This window comes from Sphaeramia orbicularis, chromosome 14, assembly GCF_902148855.1.
Source record: "Sphaeramia orbicularis chromosome 14, fSphaOr1.1, whole genome shotgun sequence".
Taxonomy (NCBI): domain Eukaryota; kingdom Metazoa; phylum Chordata; class Actinopteri; order Kurtiformes; family Apogonidae; genus Sphaeramia; species Sphaeramia orbicularis.
In genome coordinates this window covers 24,651,691-24,675,480 of record NC_043970.1, presented here as the reverse complement: position 1 = coordinate 24,675,480, position 23,790 = coordinate 24,651,691, and the positions used below count along the sequence as shown (strand labels likewise).

Genomic DNA, 23,790 nt, shown 5'->3' with positions numbered 1-23,790 from the left:
ATGAAGGAGATATGAAGCAAAGGTGTGAGATTCCCTTACAAAGTGTCTTCAAGGGAATAGTTAAGAAAGCCATTAAAGCTACAATATGTAACATTTCAGCATTTTGATGGTGTAAAAAAAACGACCGGGCCTGTGTCATATATTTTTGATGTTCTAATTCAGGGAAATCCATAATTTGTTGCCTGTCAATAGAGTCGTATTCTGTTTACTGTTAAGTCAAATTCTTAAGTGAAATGACATAATAAGAGCCTATGTCCCACAGTGTAATACAAATAAAGTTTGAATATGTTATTTGTATTACATTTATAAGTAGGATTTCAGCTTGAGTCATATCACATTTTTATCAAAGGAGGTGGTGAAAACAACAGCTCCCATAATCGTTAATATTCACATCAGTTTTTGTTACATCTTTTATTAACATCCTGAATCAGAACTAAAGAGTCCAGCTACTGCAGAAGATGTATTAACCCTTTAACCCCTGAGACATTAATCCAGATAAATGTGCTGCTGTGAATTTGCATCTGTTTCAGTGTCATAAAAACTGCTGTAAGTATGTGTTTGTGTTCCTTTTCTTCAGTGGTTTTGCTTTACTGTGTGTTTTAGGGACAAAACAGGGTGGAATAACAGATAAAGACAAACAGAGGAATTGAAGTTTTACGGGTTTTTACTACATAAGACATTTAGGATGTTGAACATGAACTATGAACTGGAACACACTGAACAAGTATTTGAATTTTGGCCCAGTAGTTTTCGTTTTGTGGCACTTTTCTTTTATAAATCAGTTCAGCTGCTTTCTGACACCTGGCTGAACTCCAAAAAAACAGTTACACAGACAAAACTCGGTAAAAACACACCACAACAGTGCAAAGAACAGTAAAAACAAAAAAAACGATAAAGGAAATGGTGTTAAAAAAAAAAAAAAAGCCTAAACGCCTATATTTATTGTGAGTCGGTCTCACTCACTGCACTGAGCATGCTCAGATGTCTATGGAAACCGCCATTCTATCAGCACCTTTTGAATGTTTTCTTATTGACCAAACTGTTGAATTTTTAGGAATATCTGAAATAAATCATACATTCAAAACGCTCACCACAGACCTATCAGGGGTTGAAGGGTGGTAATGTTAAATGTTCTTCTGGTCAATCTTAAAATTCTTCTTTCATTAATATGATTTTGGAGCTAATGGAAGGGTTTAAAAGATATTCTGTTTTCTAATCAAACCTATTTTTATCCAGATCAACAGCTCAATTAAAAAAAACAAATGGTGTCAGGCACAACAAACCCCGCCTCTCGCACGTATTGTAGCTTATTTTGGTATCAGTGCAGCTGATGTCATCATGTCTATGTGTGTGCTGATGTCATCATATCAATTTCCTCTATATATGTGCCAAGTCTGAAGTAAATTGAAACAAAATTGATGTTACTGTAAGTAAATGGGAGTAGAAAAAAGATCTTAAAAATTCATAAAAACTTTGAACTTTGACCTACGTTTCCCAAAATGTAATGAGATCTATACTGGGTCACTGGCATTCTATAAATCCAATTTGGTATGAATTCAATCAATAGTTTTACTGCTACAGACATTTGAAATTCACCCATTATAAGTAAATGGGAAAAAAAAAAGATTAAAAAAAATTCATATAAGATTGAAACTTTGACCTACTTTTTCCAAAATGTAATGAAATCTATACTCGGTCACTGGCAATCTATACACCCAATTTGGTATGAATTGAACCAAGGGTTTTGCTGCTACAGACTTGTGAAATTTCACCCATTGTAAGTAAATGGCAAAAAAAAAAAAAAAGATTTTAAAAATTCATATAAAATTTAAACTTTGACCTACTTTTCCCAAAATGTAATCAGATCTATTCTCGGTCACTGTCAATGTATAAACCTAATTTGGTATGAATTCAACTAGTAGTTTTGTTGCTACAAGCATGTGAAATTTCGCCCATTATGCGTAAATGGGGAAAAATAAGATTTAAAAATTCATAAAGAATGCAAACTTTGACCTACTTATCCCAAAATTTAATCAGACCTATTCTTGGTCACTGGCAATCTATAATTAACATAATAAATATAATTATTCTAGTATGAATTCAATCAATAGCTTTGCTGTTATAGACATGTGGAATTCACCCATTATAAGTAAATGGGGAAAAAAAAAAAAGATTTAAAAAATTCATATAAAATTGAAACTTTGACCTACTTTTTCCAAAATGTAATGAAATCTATACTCGGTCACTGGCAATCTATACACCCAATTTGGTATGAATTGAACCAAGAGTTTTGCTGCTACAGACATGTGAAATTTCACCCATTGTAAGTAAATGGCAAAAAAAAAAGATTTTAAAAATTCATATAAAATTTAAACTTTGACCTACTTTTCCCAAAATGTAATCAGATCTATTCTCGGTCACTGTCAATGTATAAACCTAATTTGGTATGAATTCAACTAGTAGTTTTGTTGCTACAAGCATGTGAAATTTCGCCCATTATGCGTAAATGGGGAAAAATAAGATTTAAAAATTCATAAAGAATGCAAACTTTGACCTACTTATCCCAAAATTTAATCAGACCTATTCTTGGTCACTGGCAATCTATAATTAACATAATAAATATAATTATTCTAGTATGAATTCAATCAATAGTTTTGCTGTTATAGACATGTGGAATTCACCCATTATAAGTAAATGGGGAAAAAAAAAAAAGATTTAAAAAATTCATATAAAATTGAAACTTTGACCTACTTTTTCCAAAATGTAATGAAATCTATACTCGGTCACTGGCAATCTATACACCCAATTTGGTATGAATTGAACCAAGAGTTTTGCTGCTACAGACATGTGAAATTTCACCCATTGTAAGTAAATGGCAAAAAAAAAAGATTTTAAAAATTCATATAAAATTTAAACTTTGACCTACTTTTCCCAAAATGTAATCAGATCTATTCTTGGTCACTGTCAATGTATAAACCTAATTTGGTATGAATTCAACCAGTAGTTTTGTTGCTACAAGCATGTGAAATTTCGCCCATTATGAGTAAATGGGGAAAAATAAGATCCTACAGACCTATTCTTGGTCACTTGCAATCTATGAGTAATATAATAAATATAATTAATCTGGTATGAATTCAATCAATAGTTTTGCTGCAAGATTATTAACAAACAAATAAATAAATCAAAACAAAAACAATACCCCTTGCCTTCCGTTCGGGGGGTGGGGTAATAAGTTACAGTGGCCTCTGTCCACTTGTTAAAGGCAGTGTAACACACTATAACACACAAACACAGTATAACACACTGTATATTTCACCAAGAAAAAACATCATTTTGTTCCTTAACTAAACATGTCATGAATCTTAAATCCCAATAGAACCATTCTGATTGTATAAATGTTATGTTTTTTCACCTTAATTCCTCCTCAGAGTCTGGTGGGTCGTCTGAAGGAGAACCTTGAAAAGATGACAGAGGAGAGGAACCAGCGTATTGGTGCAGAGAACAGAGAGAAAGAGCAGAACAAACGGATACAGAGGCAGATTAGAGATATGAAAGAAGAGATGGCAGAGCTGTCCAAGAAGGAGGCTGAGGCGAGCCGCAAGAAACACGAGCTGGTAGGACAGGAAATGATCTGTGTCTGGTAATACTTTGAAGCAGACAGGATTCACTTACTGTCAAACTTTCTATGCTGTAATGCATTCACAGGAAATGGACATAGAGAGCTTAGAGGCTGCAAATCAGAGCCTGCAAGTGGACCTCAAGTTGGCCTTCAAGAGGATAGGTGATCTACAGGCTGCCATCGAGGACGAGATGGAGAGTGATGACAATGATGACCTAGTAAACAGGTAGAGTGCACCTCCAACACTTGAAAGTACTCAGAGACCACCAACCTCCATTGATGCAGCTCCTGTAAATTCACCACAATATAGGCCTGAAATTACCTTGACCTTCAACTTGCAAAGTCCAATTTTTGTATGACATCAGCACTCTATTGTAAATAATATGCATTTTGTGGATTTTTTTTTCCCCCCTTCTCATGATCTTTTACCTAGAATAATAAAAAAGCTTGGTCATTTGTAGTCACTGTCACCAGCATTTCACATACACAAAAAAAACAGACAAATCTGAAGAATTTAACCAAAGCTATGGATGCTACAGTGCTGACAGACAGACAGCAATAAAATCATGACCCCTTTTGTAGTAATTTCCAGCCAACACAATGGGCTTTATGGAGGCTCTGTTTGGATCTTATATATTTGTTATGTGAGAAAATACTGTGCTGTAGCTAGAATCCTGGAGTAAAGCAGCAGAAACAACTTACTAAAAAAAAAAAAGAAAACTGCAGATTTTTCAAAGGCTGTCAATCAGAACTTGTCCTTTTTTTTTTGGTACTTTTTCTCCCACATATTCCTACATCAATGCCTCTCTAACATCCTTTACACACCCAAGTTCTCCATGTATTTCTGACATTGTTTAATTTGGTTTTCTTTGCTGTCTTTTGTCTCTGCTGGGTTCCCTGTTTGGTTATTCCTCCCCTCTTTGCAGAGAGGTTGAGGGTTATGCTAGTCATGAGCCCACTCAAGTAAACACTGCACTAATACAGACCTCTAAAAAAACATTAGACATTCTGCCTCTGTTTGAGAAAGAGGCCAATAAGTTACTTTACAGAGTCACTCTTACCCAACTATAACACTATTTACTGTTATTGATTTTGTCCTCCTATGTATTGTTGTTTGCGTATCTTACCCTTTTCTGTTTCTGTTTCTTCCTTGTGCCCTTTTGGGTGTCTTCCACTCCTCTGGCAGTTTGCAAGACATGGTGACAAAATATCAGAAAAGAAAGAACAAAACGTGAGAACGGAAAATGCTTCCTTTGTTTTTGTCATTTACGGTTATTTTCAACCTGTTTTCTCACCCATTTCAACTGCATGAGAGAGTGATGCAGGATTCCTTATCCTTTCAGTTTGTCTTGTTCACAATAGAACTGTGTGGAGAAGTAATTTTAAACAGAATGGAAAAACTATGCCTGTGCCATGCATCTGTGATAAGTTATGCTTTAAGAATGCACCTGATGTTTTATTTTCTCATATTTTGTGCCAAGAGTCTGACGTGTCTGTTCACAGTTGGCCTTGTTGGAGATTTCAGACTTGTTTTTCTACCTTTCGAGTAACAAGAAGTCATCTAAAAAGTCTGATTGCATATTGCATCCTTTGTAGGATGTTAGGCGAGACATAAACTCGAACAGTAAATAGACAAGAAATATAAATGACACTCCCCTTTAAACTGATGCTACTGCTATGGAAAATACTGAAAAAACAGCAATGTTGTAACAGACTTCCTGTAAACCTGCATCATTGTCTCCATGAGCATTATCAACCACATCATTTGCACCCTCTTCAGACTCCCCTCATCTTGCATGTTTTGGAGCTGTGCACTGAACTTGCTTTTCTTTTCGCCTGAATTCTATTCCACTCATGTCTTTCCAAAGCATATGGAACAAACCCACTCCTCAGTGAAGTAAAAAATTCAGCAAATTGCAAAGAGCCTTCCTTGCAGTTTATACAGCTGAGGTGTTGTTGCTGATCTGTTCGTAGTGTGGTCAAACTTACCTATGCTCTGGAAAACCTTGTGTATAATTTTATGAGTGATTCTTGTGATTACTGACTGTTGAATCAACAAACAAAACAATACTGGTTTGACTTACACATGCATTCTCTACTAATCCCATTTCATGTTGCTGTGAAATACATGACTTTTATCAAACCAGTGTTCACCTTGCCTTGCTTGGAAAAATGTTTCATCACTGGTTGTAATGTTCTAACAAAAGGCAGCTTGCAACTTGCAGACAAAACCCTATTTCCTCTCAGTTTTATTGAGAGAAAACAATTTCGGGGCTTGTTTAATTTAAACCTTCATCAGAGCGCATTAAAGAAATGGTTTCCTCAGTTTGAAGCCTCTGCAATTTCCTGCCCTAACCTCTGATTGCTTCTTCAAAGTGACATGGCATCACATTCTTCATGACTTTTGTTTTTATTATCCATTTTTCATCAGACAACTCATGTATATCGATGCCTCACTTTGTCTTAGTTCCTATTTTTCTTGAGTGGAACAATTTACCATGTATATTTAATCACATTTCCCATCCTTAAACATCACTGGATCAGTAGCATGGTTGAACAATACTGGAAGAGGTGTTTTTTCTTGTTATTATGAAGTGGTTTTTCTACATGATTTACAGTATCATTCAAAATAAGTGTAGTAGCTTCAATAACAATACCACGATTGTAGTGGTAGATATGTTATGGATTTTCAAGCTTCTAGCAGACTGCAAAAGGTTACAGTTAAGTGTAGAGGTGAGGTGTTATGTAGGTCTTTGCCTATTCGATGTATACTGTTGAAAAGCTTCCATCATTGGGTCTTGCGTGCTTGACACTAAGTGACAATTATCCTTCAGTGTGAAGTGAATTTCTCCTCAAACACAGTTAAGTGTGCATGAAAATAATGCCCTTTGCACTCATTTGTTGATATGTAATTAACCCTTGTGTAGAAAATTTCATAAAAATACAGTGTTGGAACCTAAGTGCTAAACTGATAGAACCAAGCCATACGAGATTTGATGCTGAGCTTAAGTATTTGTGACAGAGATTTACAACCAGTGCAGGCCAGTTGTCAGAAGCGATTAATGTTCAGTTCTAAATTCTTGGGGCTTGTTTGTATCTACGAGCCTCAGGACTGGTTAGCTAGTAGTGTGGGGCCAAGGACAAATCGTTTGTGACACCATTTGCAAAGCACTCAATTGCAAGCCACCTTTTATTTTGTTCATGTGTGTTAGCAAGTGGGGATGGCGAGAGATAATTTAGCTGTGGGCTGGTTTTAGTATTTTGTTGTGTAATAGATCATGTTAAAAAGTTACTGCATTACAGAGCTGACAAATGAGCAGCCTGAGTAATCGACTTGCTAGTATTAATCAAGCTATTATCTGTTTTTGGGAGGGACTTTTTCCACTGTATTTAGCATGAGGTGTAGGAGAGGTGACAGAAAATAAAGGGGTGGAATATAATAGCTGGACTTGGGCTCAGAATGATAGTTTGCTGCCTCATGAAGCACCTCTCAAAACTCTGAAATGAGCATTTTTTTTGGTAGACACTGTTGCCAAGCTTTTAAGTCTCTTTGGGATCATGGGCACCTTCCATATAAAGGTTGATAATAGTAAAATTAAGCATACTAGTACTCTTAGTAAGCCTGAAAGCCTCAATAACACTCAGTCCCAGAATCATCAGCTTGTCATGCTTTGTGCTATAACACTGCACACATAGTCATGAATTCACACAGAATCACAAAAAACCTTTTAAACAAACCACCAAAAAAAGAGGAGGAAAAGATAGGACACTATGTTCTCAAAAGCATTACACGGTGCCTGGTGACAAAGTAAATGGCATGTTGTTCTCTAGGAGACCTACATAGATAGATGTCTAGTATGTGGACAAATGATGGAGCACAGCAGTCTGTCTGTCATCTCAGACCACTTTGAATATTGTATTTGTTCCTCGTAAGCATTTTGTAACATGTTTCAAGAATCAGATAGATAAGCTTGTCCTACGAGCGACTATCTGTTACATCCTTCACTGTTGCTCATTTTTTAATGGCAGTCAGCTGTCTAATACACAGGATGGAGGTAAATCTTGAATGAAATAATAAACAGAGTATGTATATGAGATTGATGAAACATGACAGTTTGAAAGCTAGGGTAGGTACGACCATAAATAATCGTAATTGATACAAGACAACTCACACATACTTACGTAGTTGCTATTAATCAAGTAGAATGTTTTCTCCTTTATACCGTTCACCCTTCTATAGTGTTTTTAATATAAGTTATGATGTGTCATTGTAAAACCAAAAATATATCATGGGTGATGTCATTTTCTCTGAAGGCACACACATGTCAGATGTATTTTAGGTCATCCTAACATATGCATCCTTGTGCAGTTTTGAAACTGTCATGTGAACATTTATTTTCACACATTAAGTACACAAAGGGATATAGTGTAGTTAACATCAGCCCTGGAAGCAGTGTGTGCTCAAAAAAAAGATGGGACTTTTACATAATGCATTTCACACATTCTGACTATTAAGGCAGAATTGATGTTAAGGTTATTTCATTGTACATTCCACCTCCTCGCCATTTCCTGTCACATTAACCTCCCCACACAATGGGATGCATAATTCAGAAACGTTCACCATGGATTTGAGACAAATGAAAGAGGATTGACCTTATCCAGGTGGGATCTACTGTGCTTTTCACTTGGATCCACAGGTCCCTGTATATTGATTGTCATGTCAAGCGTAAGGCCACAAGGCTGTCTCATGGCTCCACTCCAATAACAATCACCATGAGCAGGTGACATGCCACACAGATGCTAGCAGCCCAAAACCAGCCAAACAAGTTAATTATGCCTCCTAGAGCCTCATCTATATTCTGCCTCGATTTCCTTTTGCTTCAGTCATCTACATCTATTTAACATTCTGTTGAATTTCTTTATATCTCTGATTATCAAAACTAAATACCCATAATCTGCCTGGATTGCATAAACTCACCCTTTTTTCAGTTGTGATGAATGTATTTTGAATGTATAAACTAACACAAAACTTCTCAAATGTCAGAACCTGCCAGTCAAAGTTTTCACATTACAAGTCAGTTTTAATCCTGTGAGTTCGTCAAATCCTCATAACTTGACACTGAATTATCAATGTTTTCACAAAGATTGAGTCTTCTAATATATTTGAACAGTGTCAAAAAACTTCTTATCCTCCACCTTTTTGCACTGACAGAAAACTGACTGGTTAAGGTGAATATTTTGACTATGGTGTGAACTGCCTCTTATAAAGTCTTTTCTTCACAGTGGGGATGAGACAGAAACAGATTCTGAGGTGGAGGACCGGGTGGATGGTGTTAAGTCTTGGCTGTCGAAGAACAAAGGCTCCACCAAGGCCCTGTCAGAGGAGGGAAGTCTGAAGAGCACCAGGTTAGTTCTGTCATCCCTTTGCATCATGACGGATAACCACTATATCTCCCTTTGGTATCGCAGTGATAAAACTACCCACATTTCCAGGTCTAAAAAGGCGCAGGATTACCTGGGGCACTTTGCAACAGGAGGATGGGTATTTCATGTGATGAGGTGTCATCTCTCTCTAGCAGTAATCTGTCTAATGACAGGAGGCAGAATAGGAAGCGGCTGCTGTCAAATTTATTGAAGTGGCCCGTGGCTAGTTGGCATGCCTGCTAAATGGTGACTCTGCCTCAGTAACATAGATCTTCTTCTTGGCTGATTACCTCACTTTCTGTATACTGTACATAACTGCAGTCCCCAGAGTTAATTTATATATATTCTCTGGTCCCAAGGGCAAAATGAATATGACAAATTCACTGTCCAACATCAGGGATAAATGTGAAGTTACCAAAGTCACAGTCTCTCTGGATTGAAATACTATATATTATATATCATTTTTCCAGACATTTAGGAGGTTTTATCACATGAAAATCTGAACCAAGATTAATATGGTCCAGTTAATTTTACTTTCACACTACCGATTTGGGAGCAGACTTTATAACCTCATATCTACATCCTTCTGTCATCATCTATGTGTGCTTAGCCTCTCTACACTTGGCACTGACTGGTTGGGTTGTTGTTAACTTTTTATATCTTTATTTTTGTTTGTTTATTACTGATGCTAGCCTTAACTTCCTATGATACCAAACCATGGTGATGTTTATTTAAAATGAAGAGTGTGAAAGGTCAGACCACATGAAATAATACTTTTGTTTCATTTTCATTTTGTAAATTTTTTTCCTTTTGGTCATCTCGAGTGTCACTTATTCAACTCCTTAGATATGCAGCAAATGCAGATACCAAGGAGGTGAAAGAAGGTAAAGAGAAGATGAATGAAGGAAGCAAAGAGGGGAAAGAGGTAGAGCAGAACAGATCAGTGTCTGTCATGAGTTCCCTGAGCTACAGGAAACGTTCTAACCTGAAAGACTCCATAGGGGGCACGGGCGATGAGAGCTCCCTTTTTAGCACTCTCAAAGAGCAGGTTGACACACCGGACCACGCCTCCATTCGCAAGGCCAAGTCTAAATCTGGAGAACTGCAGGAGGACTGGAAGAGGAGTCAGACACAAGATGACATGGATGACAAAGGCTCTGTCATCTCCATGGCTTACTCTGAGGCAACCAGCAGAGCCAGGAAGGGCTTTGAATCCCGCTGGACTTCCCGAAGCAGCCCCGAATTTGATAAGGACTCCATGGTATCCTCAGTGGCCCCCAGCAGGATTTCCACCCGAAGGAGCATGTTGGACATGGACGATGACAATAAGTCGACTATCAGCAGCGTAAGCCGCTCCAGTCCTCGATCACTCCATCGCAGCAGTTCTTGGAAAGATGACAAACGAAGTAGCTCACGTTTGTCCCTTGCTCGGAGCTGTGGCCTCAGTGAATTTGGCCTGCACGATGATGACGACGATGACGATGACGGCCGCAGTATGGCTTTTAGTGAAGCAGGAACTTCATCATTCAGTCCTCGCTCGTTCAGTCGCAGTTTTTCCAATCCAGCTCAGCCATCCTCCACTGACAGCGCTCTGCCAGATTCATCAGATATTAAGACCGTGGCACATCGCAACTACCTGGACCCTGACTTAGAGGCTGCTATCAACGAGGTGCTAAGCTTCAAACCCATTAAGTTCAAGCGCAGCAAACTTGATGAGTCCAGCGATGAAGAAGAGGATGAGAAGAAAGGCCTTGGAGCAGAGGACAGTAGAAAAAAGGGGGAAGATGAAGGCCTCGGCTGCAGCACATCCAGTTTGCTTCGTTCTGGTTCAAGTTCTGCATTGGATTACAGGAATCGACCCTCCAGCACCTTGAGTACCAGCAGCTCCCGCAGTCGTAAGGATAAAAAAAGTAAAGTGTCTCTATCGGATGAATCCTCTTCAGATGATCGTCACAGCAGAAAGAGCTCCAAAGGGAAGAAGGCCAAGAAGTCCAAGAAAAAATCAAAGAAGAAGCAGAGTGAATCAGAGGACTCCTCTTCATCTTCATCTTCTTCTGAGTCATCTTCTTCTGACTCGACCATTTCATACCGCAGCTCCAGCAGTGTTAAAAGGGCCCCGGCACAAGCATGTGATGAGGACAGGCCGCCATCAAGCAAGAAGGATACCAAAAAGAAGCAGAAGAAGATGGATAACTTGGTGATGAAGTACCTCTACAGGGCTGACAGTGATTGATACCAACAGAACGAGGTGATGCTTGGTGTGATAATAACGCAGAAATCTGGCATGAGTGAATCCTTCAGTATACTAACTCAGTTTGTAGTGCATCAATGGATGGGTCTAATCCTCTGATACTCTAATATTGGCTGGTATTATTACCTCCACCAAGGAGGTTATGTTTTTGCCGCCGTTGGTTTGTCTGTTTGTCTGTCTGTGTGCAAGATAACTCAAAAAGTTATGGACGGATTTGGATGAAAATGTCAGGAATTGTTGATACTGGCACAAGTTCCTTGTGCCAGTATCAACATTTCCTGAAATTTAATCATTTGTTCCAAATTTAATCATTTGTTCCAAATGATTAAATTTTGGTGGTGATGGGGGGGGTGGGATGGGGGGGGGGCACTGATCTGCCTTGGCGGAGGTCTGCGCTGTCCGAGTGGTTTTCTAGTTATTAGAAGTTTTATTTTCAAAAGTAATATTAGATAAATCAAAACTGTGTGCCATAATCTTTGATGTAACCAATGTTCGTCTGTTTTGTATTTAGATTTAAGATCACTTTTGATGTATACTTAGCGCCATTAAAAACGTACGGGTCAGAATATGTATATTTGGAGATATATTAAATTAATTGGTCTGGGGTTACCTTCATATTAAAGAGGGAAGCATTGGTCATTAGAGAATGAATTGTGGACAAATTGTGATCAACTTAACATGTTTTTTCAGTCACTGAATACAGGTACTCAGAAATTGATAGTGTCATCATTCAATATCGGATGTGTCCATCTCTGGCTTCCAAAAACGTGTGCTTCCATCGTTACTATTGGCTGGCCTGGGTGCGGTTGGTCGGCAACAGTGCCTGTCTCATGTTCTCTGACACTCAGATGACTGATTGTACTGCGATGACAGCACAGACGGCGAGCGACTTCACCACGGCTCAGACCTGCTCGTAACATGCCAATGGCACGTTCTCTTTGTTGTATCGTAAGTCGTGGCATTTTGAGGTAGCAAAAACATTTCTGCATTTTCTTTGCTGCCTTTATATAGGCCATTGACCACACCTAAAGTTACCAGTCAAGCGTGACTCTGTACAAGAGATCCGACTCAAGGTCCGATATTAAGGGATTAGTCCAAATGCCGAAGTCGTGCTCGTTGGAAATGAAAAAAAATACAGCTGTTAACTGTGTTACTCATCTCGTGAACAACATAGACTAAATAGGCATCTGAGCAAATTATTTTCTGGAAATTACACCACATGTTTGGACCGTGTGTTTTTAATTGTGTTAAGTATATTTATAACAGTTGATGTTTTGCTACACTAATGTGTCATGTCATGTGATCATGTGTCGCTGCAAGCACAACAATCACATTAGCCTTGTTCTGTCAGCTTTTACATGTATTTATTGCACTTCTAACCCTAAAAACATTCAGTGCTGGTAATACTCCCCTTCAAATATACTGTTTAAAAGTAGGATCACTTTGTGAGTTTTGATTTCATAAAGATGAATTGCATCTCTGTGAGTGCAAGCTGTTTGTTTGAGAAAATGTCGATCTGCCGTCATTCTTTAGCACAAACAGATGCTGAAAATTAAATCAAATTGTTATGCAACTTCTATTTTGATAGTATTTGTAGTGTAGAGTGTGCATCATAATTACAGACTAAATTTAACTCTGGGTTTCAAAAGCCTATTTTTTTAAAAAGCAATTTCGCTGTCATCTCTGCTTTCTTTGCTACTTTAAAAAATGCAATACAGTGTGAGCCTTTTTTGGGAGAAAGTACATGTCCTTGAACATGTTTTCTCCATTTTTTTTTTTTTTTTATTAACTCTCACATAAATAACTGAAAAGTGTCAAGTGGGATAATTCTAGTTCATGGACTTTTATGCTAAGGTTGTTTCATAAAAGAGTTCAATAATACTACCACGTTATAACATTTTCTAGGAGCACTACTTTCTAGTACACAATTACAATTCCTACACTGAAAGGCATATTTTTTATATGCTTTTCTCATATGTTTTGCTGCTTGCGGTGTGTTATGTTATGCTGGCTGCTATTTTCACCATGCATCAGATCAGAACCTTTACAAGATATTCTGCTGAAACACCAAGGATCAAATTATTGTTTCATTTTTTATAACTGCATACTAACTGAGCAGAAAGAGGACAGAACTTATTTAACTTGCACTAAATGCATCTGATCGTACATCATCAGTTCATACTACCAAACATCAGCTTGAATTGTGTGCTATGTTTAACACTCACACAAGTTTTGACACCAAATTAGAGCTATCACAGTCCCCCAACAAGATGTCACAAGGCGTCTAACACCTCAGAATACGTAAGTTATGCAAATCGTGGCAGAGCAGCTCCTATCAGTGGACAGCATGTACTATGTGGTACTGTGTAGGTTGGACATGTATTCATTAATTCTTGCTTCCTGTCCTCTGTGTATTAACAAGCAGTGCTCTTGGCAATTTAACGGCATCTCTACAATGAATTAAGTTGTTATTCAAGTTTTAAATTAAATTATCCTCATGGTCAGCCTCTGTAAAGCTGTGGTTTTAGATGACTTTTAATAAGTGTTACACATATAGAGAAAAGTGACTAATTTTCTGATGAATTAGTGAGCTCAGTAATGCAGAATCACACTATTTATTTACACATGTATTATTGCAGGTATTATATGTAAAAATGAGCTATATAGTCATGGAAAAAATTATTAGATCACCCTTGTTTTCTTCATTTTCGTGTTCATTTTAATGCCTGGTACAACTAAAGGTACATTTTTTTGGACAAATATAATGATAGCAACAAAAATAGCTCATAAGAGTTTAATTTCAGAGCTGATATCCAGCCATTTTCCATATTTTCTTAATAATAACCAAAATCAGTTAAGTTTTTACATCAGTAGCTATGGCAATGTACTGCCAAAAACAGTGCTTTTATTCCTTGTTTTTTTTCTGTCTGTTTTAGTCACATGATACACACAGGACTTAGTGCTTGACTGGATAACCATTGTTTTTGATGACTCTAGATGGTCTAATAATTTTTTCTGTGACTGTATTTGTACATGCATGGAAAGTAAATATTTGTCCCTGCATGGTGTTTGCACTTGGTATAAGACAACTCTGAACTGTGATGTTTACTGTCGGAGAACAGTGTATACAGTCTAAATCACTTGTGGTTTCTCTTGTTTTAATAGCACCTGTTTTTCTGTCTAAACTTTTGAGTTTTGCTTCTACTGTAAACAGCCAAGTAATGATCTAATGGTGTGTCTTTTTGCTAATCCCCATAGTCCTCCGGTGTGTCAGATGAACCGGAGTCTTGGCAGATCTGATGAAGAGGATGAGGTGGAAAAAGACTCCAGTAAGCAGTCCCTGAGGCAGAGCGATGGAGAACATGTCGTAACCCAGACTCCAGTCACCTCATGCTCTGTGGACACAAAACACAAAGGAGCGACATAATTCTCTTCTCCAAACTTTAACACTGTTTCTCAGCAATAGAGAGAAGCCGGCTGCATCCAGAGGCAAGGACAGGGAGGAAGCAAAGTCAACACTGGAGATTTAGTTTGGACATTTTTGTGTTCGCTTTACTTTTTACTGCTGTGATGTGACTCTCATGGCTGATATGCATTCTTTTCTTGCTTTTTTTAAACACTAAATATTGAAACTAAGTGTATACAAAAGTAAATGAATTCAAGACATCCAAGTTAAGCACTATCAGAAGAACTTTCTGTCGCTACTTTATTTAAAAAGCTGCTTTTCAGGCAACTTTAAGCTCTCTTCTGAACTGTAGTCTGACTATTCAGATAGCTCTGCCAAGAGGATTTAGATAAGCCTGCTTTGGCTGTACTTCTCCAAGAAGGTCTGACCAACTATTAAGACTGCTCTTATCTCTGTCCTGTTAATGTGGACTAAAGCAGTGGGAGGAATTAACCCATCTTCAATTAATTACCTTGCTTTAAATGTACATATACATGTGTTCCTGGTTGAGATTCTAGACTGTATATATGGAGAGATAGTCAACATTTTTTCAGACAAATTGGCAGATTGTGTTAATTGCTGATAATAAGAGAAAAATTATTTTTGAAAATTGATTTCTGTCATAAGAACCAAGATGGTAGATAATAAAGACGAGCTGTGAGAAGGATTAAGGCAAGATCTGAAAAAAAACAACCCCAAAACAAATCAAAACATGTATATATAGTACACATATATCTGACATCCAAGCCATTAAGCTAGCAAAGTAAGATATTATAAGATACTGCAATGAAAAGCACTGTATGGAGATAAAAGCTTTATGTGACACTCTTTGTAACTGTAGGTGAACTGCATGCTGGGAATTCTTTTGCTGTGACTATTTAGTGGTAAGGCCATACTTTTATCCACTTGAACTAAAGGAGAATGTATTCACTGCTTGTTCAGTTGGCATATGTGCCCCTTCTTAAGAGATGCAAGGACATAACGTAATTAGTTATTCTAACCTTTAGGGGTTTGTTATGAGTGAGTTACGCAGATTGTCTTTAAATAAGGGTTTTTTTGGCGATAGTGATTTGAACGATAACCTTTGAAGTCATTTTTGTAGTCTTTACAGTTCAAGGTGCCAAATAGTAAAAGTTGAAGACTATTTTATTTTGTATGTGGGTAAATTTGGTAAAAATAAAAGGCTACAGTTGTACTATGAGCAGGCACTCAAATACTGTATTACAAGCTTGTGTGCATATTTTAGTATCTGAGAGAGTTCTACAAGATTTATATCTTACCTCAGTTCAACAGAATTACCACCTCTGACTGTACTGTGCTCTCTATATATATTGCAAGATATATAAATCTTGCAGAATTTAACCAAAAATACCCTTACATTTAAGCCATTCTGCTGTTATTAATTTCCTTCGTGTTGTTTCAGACTGGGAAAGACTACATTTTGTTGTGCTGTGGTCTAGAGATATGAAAGTTGCAGTATTTGGCCTTACAGAATGATAATAATATCTTTAGATGATTGTGACCTTATGAATTTTAAACTCTATTTAAATAATGTCTAGGTAGATGTTAATAAGAAAGGATATGTGTGAGCTAGTGAGTTTGCTCATGTGCAAAGAAAAGCTTAAAATGTCTGGCTTGCTATTTGCATATCTTCTCAGAAGAGGCTAATCTGCATTTCATATCTTATTTTCCCTGCTTTTCTTTTCTTTTTTTTAGCTTGAGCATATTAATGTAGAACACAGGAAACTTTGATGTCAGAGCTTCAGAATAGAGACTTGTTAAGTGGGTAAAATGTTTTAAGTTTGATGTCATTTTTTGTAAGTTGGAGGTGCTGGCTTTACACATTATGCATCAAAACTTTGTACAATTCATTCATTTTCTTTTTTTTCTTCTTTTTTTTTGGAAAAGTTTGTCTATTTTCATTATTGATCAGATCACCATTTGTTGAGATTTTTTGTTTTGTTTTCAGAAAATAGAAAATAAATTCAGCTGTTTGTTTACAGATCAGTGTTTTTTCTATGCTGTAATTACATATACCTTGCTGATGTATAATTTGGAAACGGTTTTGTTTTGAATTGCTATCACAAAACAGTTGGAGAAAATCAGGTTAGAAAAGAGGCAGGACAGTTTGAGCAAAACAAGTCATTGATGTGTTTGATTAATTTCAGCTCATTTATCCCGGAGCTTCTCATACCCATCCGGTTTTCCTACGAGACTGCAGGGGAAACAAACAGTTCATAGAAATGATTAATTCTGAGCAGTTGGAAAAGCAGCCTGAATGTTTCTCACTACCTTGCCACACTTGGGTTGTTAGTATGACTGCAGCACGTCTACACAGTTCAAACCAAGCTCGGGGCAAATTCAGGGAGATCAAAAAATGAGAGAAAGCACGATCTTCCTGCCACATCAATCTCCATTCTACATAGGTGAAGCTTACCTAGATTCAAAGGCATTGATAGTTTTATATTACCACCTTGGTTGACATTCAGTGTGTTTTGCTTTAAAGAATCCCCTATTTATCCATCCAATCTGTAATCCTCATTCCTATACACAACCTGCTCTTGTGCCTCACTCGGTGCCAGGGAGCTTTTTCTGTAATTTCACTTCACTTGCGAGCATCCTCTGGGTGGCTGCATGTTTCTGCTTAAAGGCTTTCCATTGACTGACAGATTAAATTCTGCTCCCAATTTTACTTATTTTGGCTCTAACACTGTTTCACAAACCACTGGAGCAGGAAGTCATTAGCTTGACAAAGCCAAGCAAGTCTGTGTTTACGGTGCCACCCTCCCTGTTATTTAAACAAAATGGTTTGGCCGCAGACATTTGCTGCATTGGAAGTTTCTGTTGCTTTTCTGCCATCCACACTAATTGTATCCCTCTAGTTAGCCAGTCACTAGTGCCATTACAGTTTGTTAATTCCTTAAAGGAGTGATATTTTGCTTTTTAAAATGGAATTATGTATGTTAAAACATTTCCCTGTGGTCTACATAAACTGTAAATGCTATGCTTGGGTCTGAATTCTTCATTAATTCAACTCCACAGGTCCATCTTCAACCCTATTTCTGAGTAGTGACACCAGAAAGGTCATTATGAGCGCTGGCCCTTTAAATGCAAATGAGCTACTTCACACTCCACCCCCTCCAGGTTGTTGGCTGTGCTGCTCTATCCCATTCAGCCATTTGTTTTTGTTAATACAACCAACAACTGAACATTTTAGGTAATCGACTTGAAGTTTGGACATATTTTCAGTATGGACTACAACCGCGGCTGTTGACAAACAATTATGTCGTACTCTGAGAAATGTTCGTCGGCAGTCTTGACCTTATATGTGTAACTAGTTATAGATGTAACAAATTAAGAAGGAATTAAAACAGGTTGTAGAAACTCATTTTTTACCAAAATGAATATAAAGATAGCTTTGCAGCACCTGGAAGCTTCAAATTCAAACTTTTTGAACGATTACAGTCCCCAAATACACAAATAAATGAACCAAAGACTAGCAAAAATGGGTTTTGCAAAATATGACCCCTTTGAGTCAAAAGTCAGTTGATTTGTCTGTTTTCTTCTCATATTATTTACATATTTTTAGTAAGTTGTCTAAAGTTGTGTATATTCTTGACATATTCAACTACTATCTCATCCTGTCAGACCTCAGTGGCAGTATGGACAACGATGCACTTTTTAAAATGACTAAGGAGATGGAAAACAGCCAAAATGAGTTTGCACTGATTCCTAAATATAACCATGTGCCAGTCCCAGCATAAGCAGCTCTATTTGCCAGGCATCTCTACGTTTTGACCTTGGTTGGAGGCCAGCCTGCTAGGCAGTGAAACATGTGGTGATGCAGTTAGAGGGAAGTATGTGTTTATCAGGCATCATCCTCAACTATTAGCTTCCCCAGTTTTCTGCTAGATGTCTGCTGTCAATAAAGCACTGATTGGAGGCACTGGGACACTGCCTGCAGGGACCAGGTGAGGAGGCTGCGTTCATTTGCAATTCTGAGATGAAAAGACACAACACAGTGTGCTGCTTGGGTGCCTCTCTTTGTTTGCACATATCATTTCCACTCTAATGAACACTGCACAGTAGTGGGCCCTTGTAACAAGGCTCAAAGGTAAGCTCAAACATTGTTTACATTTTGCATAGGTCTGTGCAGGGCCTTGGGAACAATAAAAGCATTTTTCTCTTTCTAAAGTGAATAAGTTTTAGCAGCCATAGCAATAGGAAATCTTTGATTTATTTTGTTTCATGTCAGTCCTCCTAGCTACAGTAAGCATGGCGTAAACCTTAAAAACAAATTGCTGAAATCCCTGGAGTGGGAAAAAGGAAATGTTTTAGCGTCTATCAATAGTTTCAGTGCTGGATTTGTCTCTCTATCTCCACTCCACAGTATGCAGGTGGCTAAAACCTCCTGCTGTGTTCAGTTCTGTTCAGTGCTTAGTATCCCTGCCAAAGGAGAGTTGATGCCCCTGACGCTCTCACTGTATGTCTATTTGCGTGGGTGAGGGGAAAATTAAGTCTCAGGATGTTCTTTACAGCAGTCCACTACATGGAAGAAATGGTGGAAAGAGCCAACAATGTGTCCAGTTCATTTGCCAGTCTCACTCAAACTGTCACTGTGCAACCAAACTCCAAATTCAATCACTTTTTATTACATCTTTTGTCGCTTTCTCTGTTGTAAAATAATTTTTTACACCTTTCTCTTCACCTAATGGTTCCAGTGCGTAAATTAGCCATAAAGGTTATAATAATGCCATGTTTATACTGCCTAGCTTGGCTAATAGTAGCCCACCGCCCTGGCTGATGTCCCATTTTCTGCTTTTCCACCAATGTCCATCCCAAGTCTACTATTTCATGCTGCGTTTGACTTTATGTCTCTGATGTCACTAATTGTTGTCGTCTCTGACAACCCATTCTACTCTGTTCACTTTGGGGGAGTGTTGATCTAGTGCTCTCCCTGCCTCAGGCTTCCATTAATGCACATGGACAAAACCAAACTGCTGAATGTAACTTAGAGCGATTGAAATTACATATTGCTTTTGATCAAAGCTGTCTCAATTATGTTTAGGAATAACATTTTGTTGCCATCTCAAAAGTAGACAAATGATCAGCATCTAATAATTATGGTGAAATGGGCGCAGTTATAAGTGAGAAGTACATGAATGTGCTATTTTTATGTGGCAGTACCCATTATTATGCCAAATATTTAGATTTATTTTATCTCTCGCAGCCTATTTACACCTAGTATTAAAATGACCTTTTTCCACATCAGGAAAAATGCAGGCTAATGCAAGATGTAAATGTGCTGTGATTGGATTTTGGAGTCTGCCTGACTACATCTGGAGGTAGTCTGGCACTTTTAGGCAAACACGCAATGCACAATGTGCTTGCATCTGTACAACAATCTGTGTCTGAAAATAACACATAGCAGTGTGAGATATATTGACTTACATCTATAACCTTTGGTTCTACATCATCATTATCCTCTGATCTCTGACCTACAAATAACACTGGGCAGTCACTCGTATCACAGATTAGTCACTCTGATGAACATTAGCAGAAAGAAAATGGAAGGTCCACATCCCTGGAGCCATAAATAAATGAAATGCTTAATAGCTTTGTATGGTGGCAGTGTGGTTGAAGTAAAACTGGACTGTTCCCATTGACATAGGTACATTTTAGTGATGGGAAATTCGGATCATTTTAAGGACACGGATCATTCTGAATCACTCACCGATTCGATCTATGTTGTAAGTGTCACTTGTCACAAGTTACGAGTCACTCTACATGAGTATGTGTTGTTATTAGGTTTTAATAGTTGCAAGTTGTGTATGGATGATGCCCTTTAGAATTTAAATACAGGGTGTCCCATAAGTCTCCATACATAGGAAAAATAAACATTCCTTGACATAAACCATTTTTTTTTTGTATAATATGCTCTATATGACTGCCATTTTGTCGGGAACACATTTCAATGCGTGTCCTCCACTGCTGAAGCATTCTTTGGGTTATCTGAAATATAAAGAAATACATGTTAGAACCATATATGTATGGAATGTATTATGTCTCCTCTATATGGAGACTTATGGGACACCCTGTATAGTCGGACTCAGCTGATCTGAGTCATTCTTGGGTTTCACTAAAAGATTGTCTCCTGCGTATTCATTAAGATGATTCACACCAATGTGAGAGTACATTTCAGCAGGAAGTACAACATCTAAGGTGTCTCATTATAAAGCTTAAGATAATAATAATAACAAAAGCATACAATCAAGAATAACGCAAACCAGAAGTAGACAAAGTAAAATCAGGCACTGACTAAAACACAAAGTCAACTTAAGAGAAAAAAAAAAGTACTTTTGCGAACACTGACATTAAAATGGGAAAGATAATGTTGCAACTGTATATTATAATTGGCTTCTACTTACGGACATCTGATCTCAATGAGGAGTGCAGATGAGAATGCAATAAAATCACGAACACAAACAAAACACAAAACTTATCTAGAAAAAAGTTTCATTTTAAATCCAGCTCTAAGTAATAGATTTATAAACCTGCGTAGATTAAAAAAAAAAAAAAAATTAAACTCCCACTCTCCTACTATATTTTTATCTCTTTGGCGATGGAGAAGAGTTGTCAGAGAGAGAAATAACAGTGTTTTGCATTGTGACATATAACTTTTTCTATGCGGTACTTGTTCTTTGCTGTCAAAAGTATGCATATATTCTAAAAGAGCGAGTATACTGTCCGTGTCAATTAATGGCTTCTGAGCTCAGACAGATGGGAAGGTTGACATGGGTGGGGATTAGTGACAGAGACTGGTGGAGGAGGCAGCTGCTATAGCTGCACTTCCTTCTTACACTGATCAACACAATTCTCACAAAGCTGTTAAATGAAAGGGGACACTCCTGCCCTCAGACTAGAAACACCACATGCCTATATGTGTATAGGAACATATAGGGGGAAGAATGTCAAAGCACAAAGCAAAGAAACAAGCTCATAAGGGTTTGTTTCTGCAAGGGGCTTTATGTAATGACCTAGGGAATCATAAATAATTCTGTCTTCTCTATTCTTTGAAGCTAGATGCATCTTTTGGATATGCATTTCTAATGATCCTTGAATCTCCAGATCCAGGACGTCATGTTGTCTCCTGGAAGCCGCCCAGTTCCACTTCACGGTCACCCAAATTCTGAACAGGAATCTGTCCAAAATGTACCTCAAGCTACATGCACCAAATTGTGTTAGACATTTTTTTGGCGATGTCATGCGTACAGTAGCGGATTTTTCTATTGAGAACTCAAACTAAATCATCTTTTTGACTGCTGAAGTGTGAAAACATACATCACGTTGACTTAACCACACACTTAATAAAAATTCCAGCTCTGCCACTGGTCATGTCATTGTGCTGAGAGATGAAATGTTCTGGACTTGGTGCCAGTATCTGACAGCTTGGTGGCCTTTACCGCTAAACTCACCAGTGCCACAGCTATAAAGTGATAGATGGCAGAAATTAACTATGCATCTAATTGCAGAATTTATTAGCATAACTAACTGAGCAGATGGAAGTCATTGGTGTGTTTGGAGTCACTTAATTCAAACCCCAGGATATTGCATTACATCAATGTCCAGAGGAATGCATTCTTCTACAAAGCAGGATTTATTTTAACTAATACAAAAGCCTTGTGGTAATTTGGCTCCGGCCTGATACTGTGTCATTGAGTTTTGGCATCTACAGAGAGAAAACAACTGTGCACAGCTTTACAGGACTGGACTCCTGTCTTTTACCATATACACTTTACAGAAATGTGAGAGTGTTGAAGATTGCTAAAAAAAAAATGTATGTTTTAATTCAGTGAACAACTAATTCAGTCATGCAAAAGGTTGTAATATTGGTGGAACTGTCACATTCAAAAGAAATAAACATCCACAGAAATGCTAAGAAAGTCACAGAAATAATCGAGTGCATTAGGTGAGAATATGCTTTTAACATCAACCACTGATTATTTTTGCATGCTTGTTTTCATATGAATCCTATTTCAAAACATGTGTAATGACATTTTGCAAATGGTATAAGTTTTTATTTCTGCAACGATTGGAAAGAAAGGCCTTTTCATTCACATTTGGTTCCTAAATCATTTCTTTTCCAACTTAACCCCACTAAAATTAAGGGAAGCAATTTTAAGCTGAAGCAAAAGCAATAAAGCAATTCAAGGAGGAGAACCAATCAACATCCAGCAGTGCTGAATTGAATAGCTGAGGAATGAAATGAATTGATAATTAAGCTATGAAAAGATCTCTTAAAATTCCTCGTTTTAAATGTAGCGCCTCAACCATATTCAGAGATTGATGGTTAGACACTGACTCAGTCAGACAGGATACTAATGTGTGTCCTGTCATTCAGTCCTCCCTTTTAGCCAGCTCCATCTCACTGCTCATCTGGGACTGAGTCTGAGTGACAACCCACTGACATTTACAATCTCTCAGCCTCAAAGTGTGGGCGAGCATGCCTGTATCAAAATATGAGAGCAGTGAATGGTGCTGGTTGTAATTTGTGTATACGTATCACATTACCACAACCAATTATTTTAAATTGATGGTGTTCTCCATTTGCATGTTGTTGAATTTCCTCTTGGGGATAAATAAAGTTGATTTGTAATTGTATCGGTCCTGTCTACTTTCAGTTTAACCCTTAAAGGCCTTGAAACATTTGTGTCGTAAAGTTGTAGTTAGATATTTTTGACTTCCAAATGTTTTTTTCTTCTACATCTGACAAGTGATTTATGACCATTTGCTGTCATATTAACATCTGGATTTTTACGTAAAAATCAGGTTTTCCTGTATTTAATTTACTGACCATGCAGATATTCATCCACTGTAAATCTTATCCCATTGTTGTCCCCGTCTCTAGTCGAATGTTTGTCTATATTAGGTCTATGTTCAAGTGTGATTGGGTTCATGTTGAAACGTATGCAAAGAAAAAACGAAGCCAAATTCCTTGTATGTGTTCACATACTTGGCTAATAAAGCTGATTCTGATTCATAAAAGTTGAC

At 37.6% G+C, this 23,790-nt stretch overlaps 1 protein-coding gene across 8 annotated transcripts in view; it reads left to right on the top strand.

Annotated features, from left to right (window-relative positions):
* The window catches only part of LOC115432530 (unconventional myosin-XVIIIa-like), a 79,769-nt gene extending 64,289 nt beyond the window's left edge, over positions 1-15,480 (top strand). For 5 of the 8 annotated variants that reach the window (XM_030153414.1, XM_030153413.1, XM_030153410.1 and 2 more), the window contains 5 exons: positions 3,429-3,614; positions 3,706-3,845; positions 4,806-4,850; positions 8,903-9,025; positions 14,553-15,480. In XM_030153414.1, the coding sequence (XP_030009274.1) occupies positions 3,429-3,614; positions 3,706-3,845; positions 4,806-4,850; positions 8,903-9,025; positions 14,553-14,721 (663 nt within the window). In that variant the 3' untranslated portion in view covers positions 14,722-15,480. The remainder of the gene's footprint in view (positions 1-3,428; positions 3,615-3,705; positions 3,846-4,805; positions 4,851-8,902; positions 9,026-14,552) is intronic. The other 3 variants (XM_030153415.1, XM_030153412.1, XM_030153411.1) reach the window with 1 other exon arrangement.
* Positions 15,481-23,790: the final 8,310 nt, after the last annotated feature.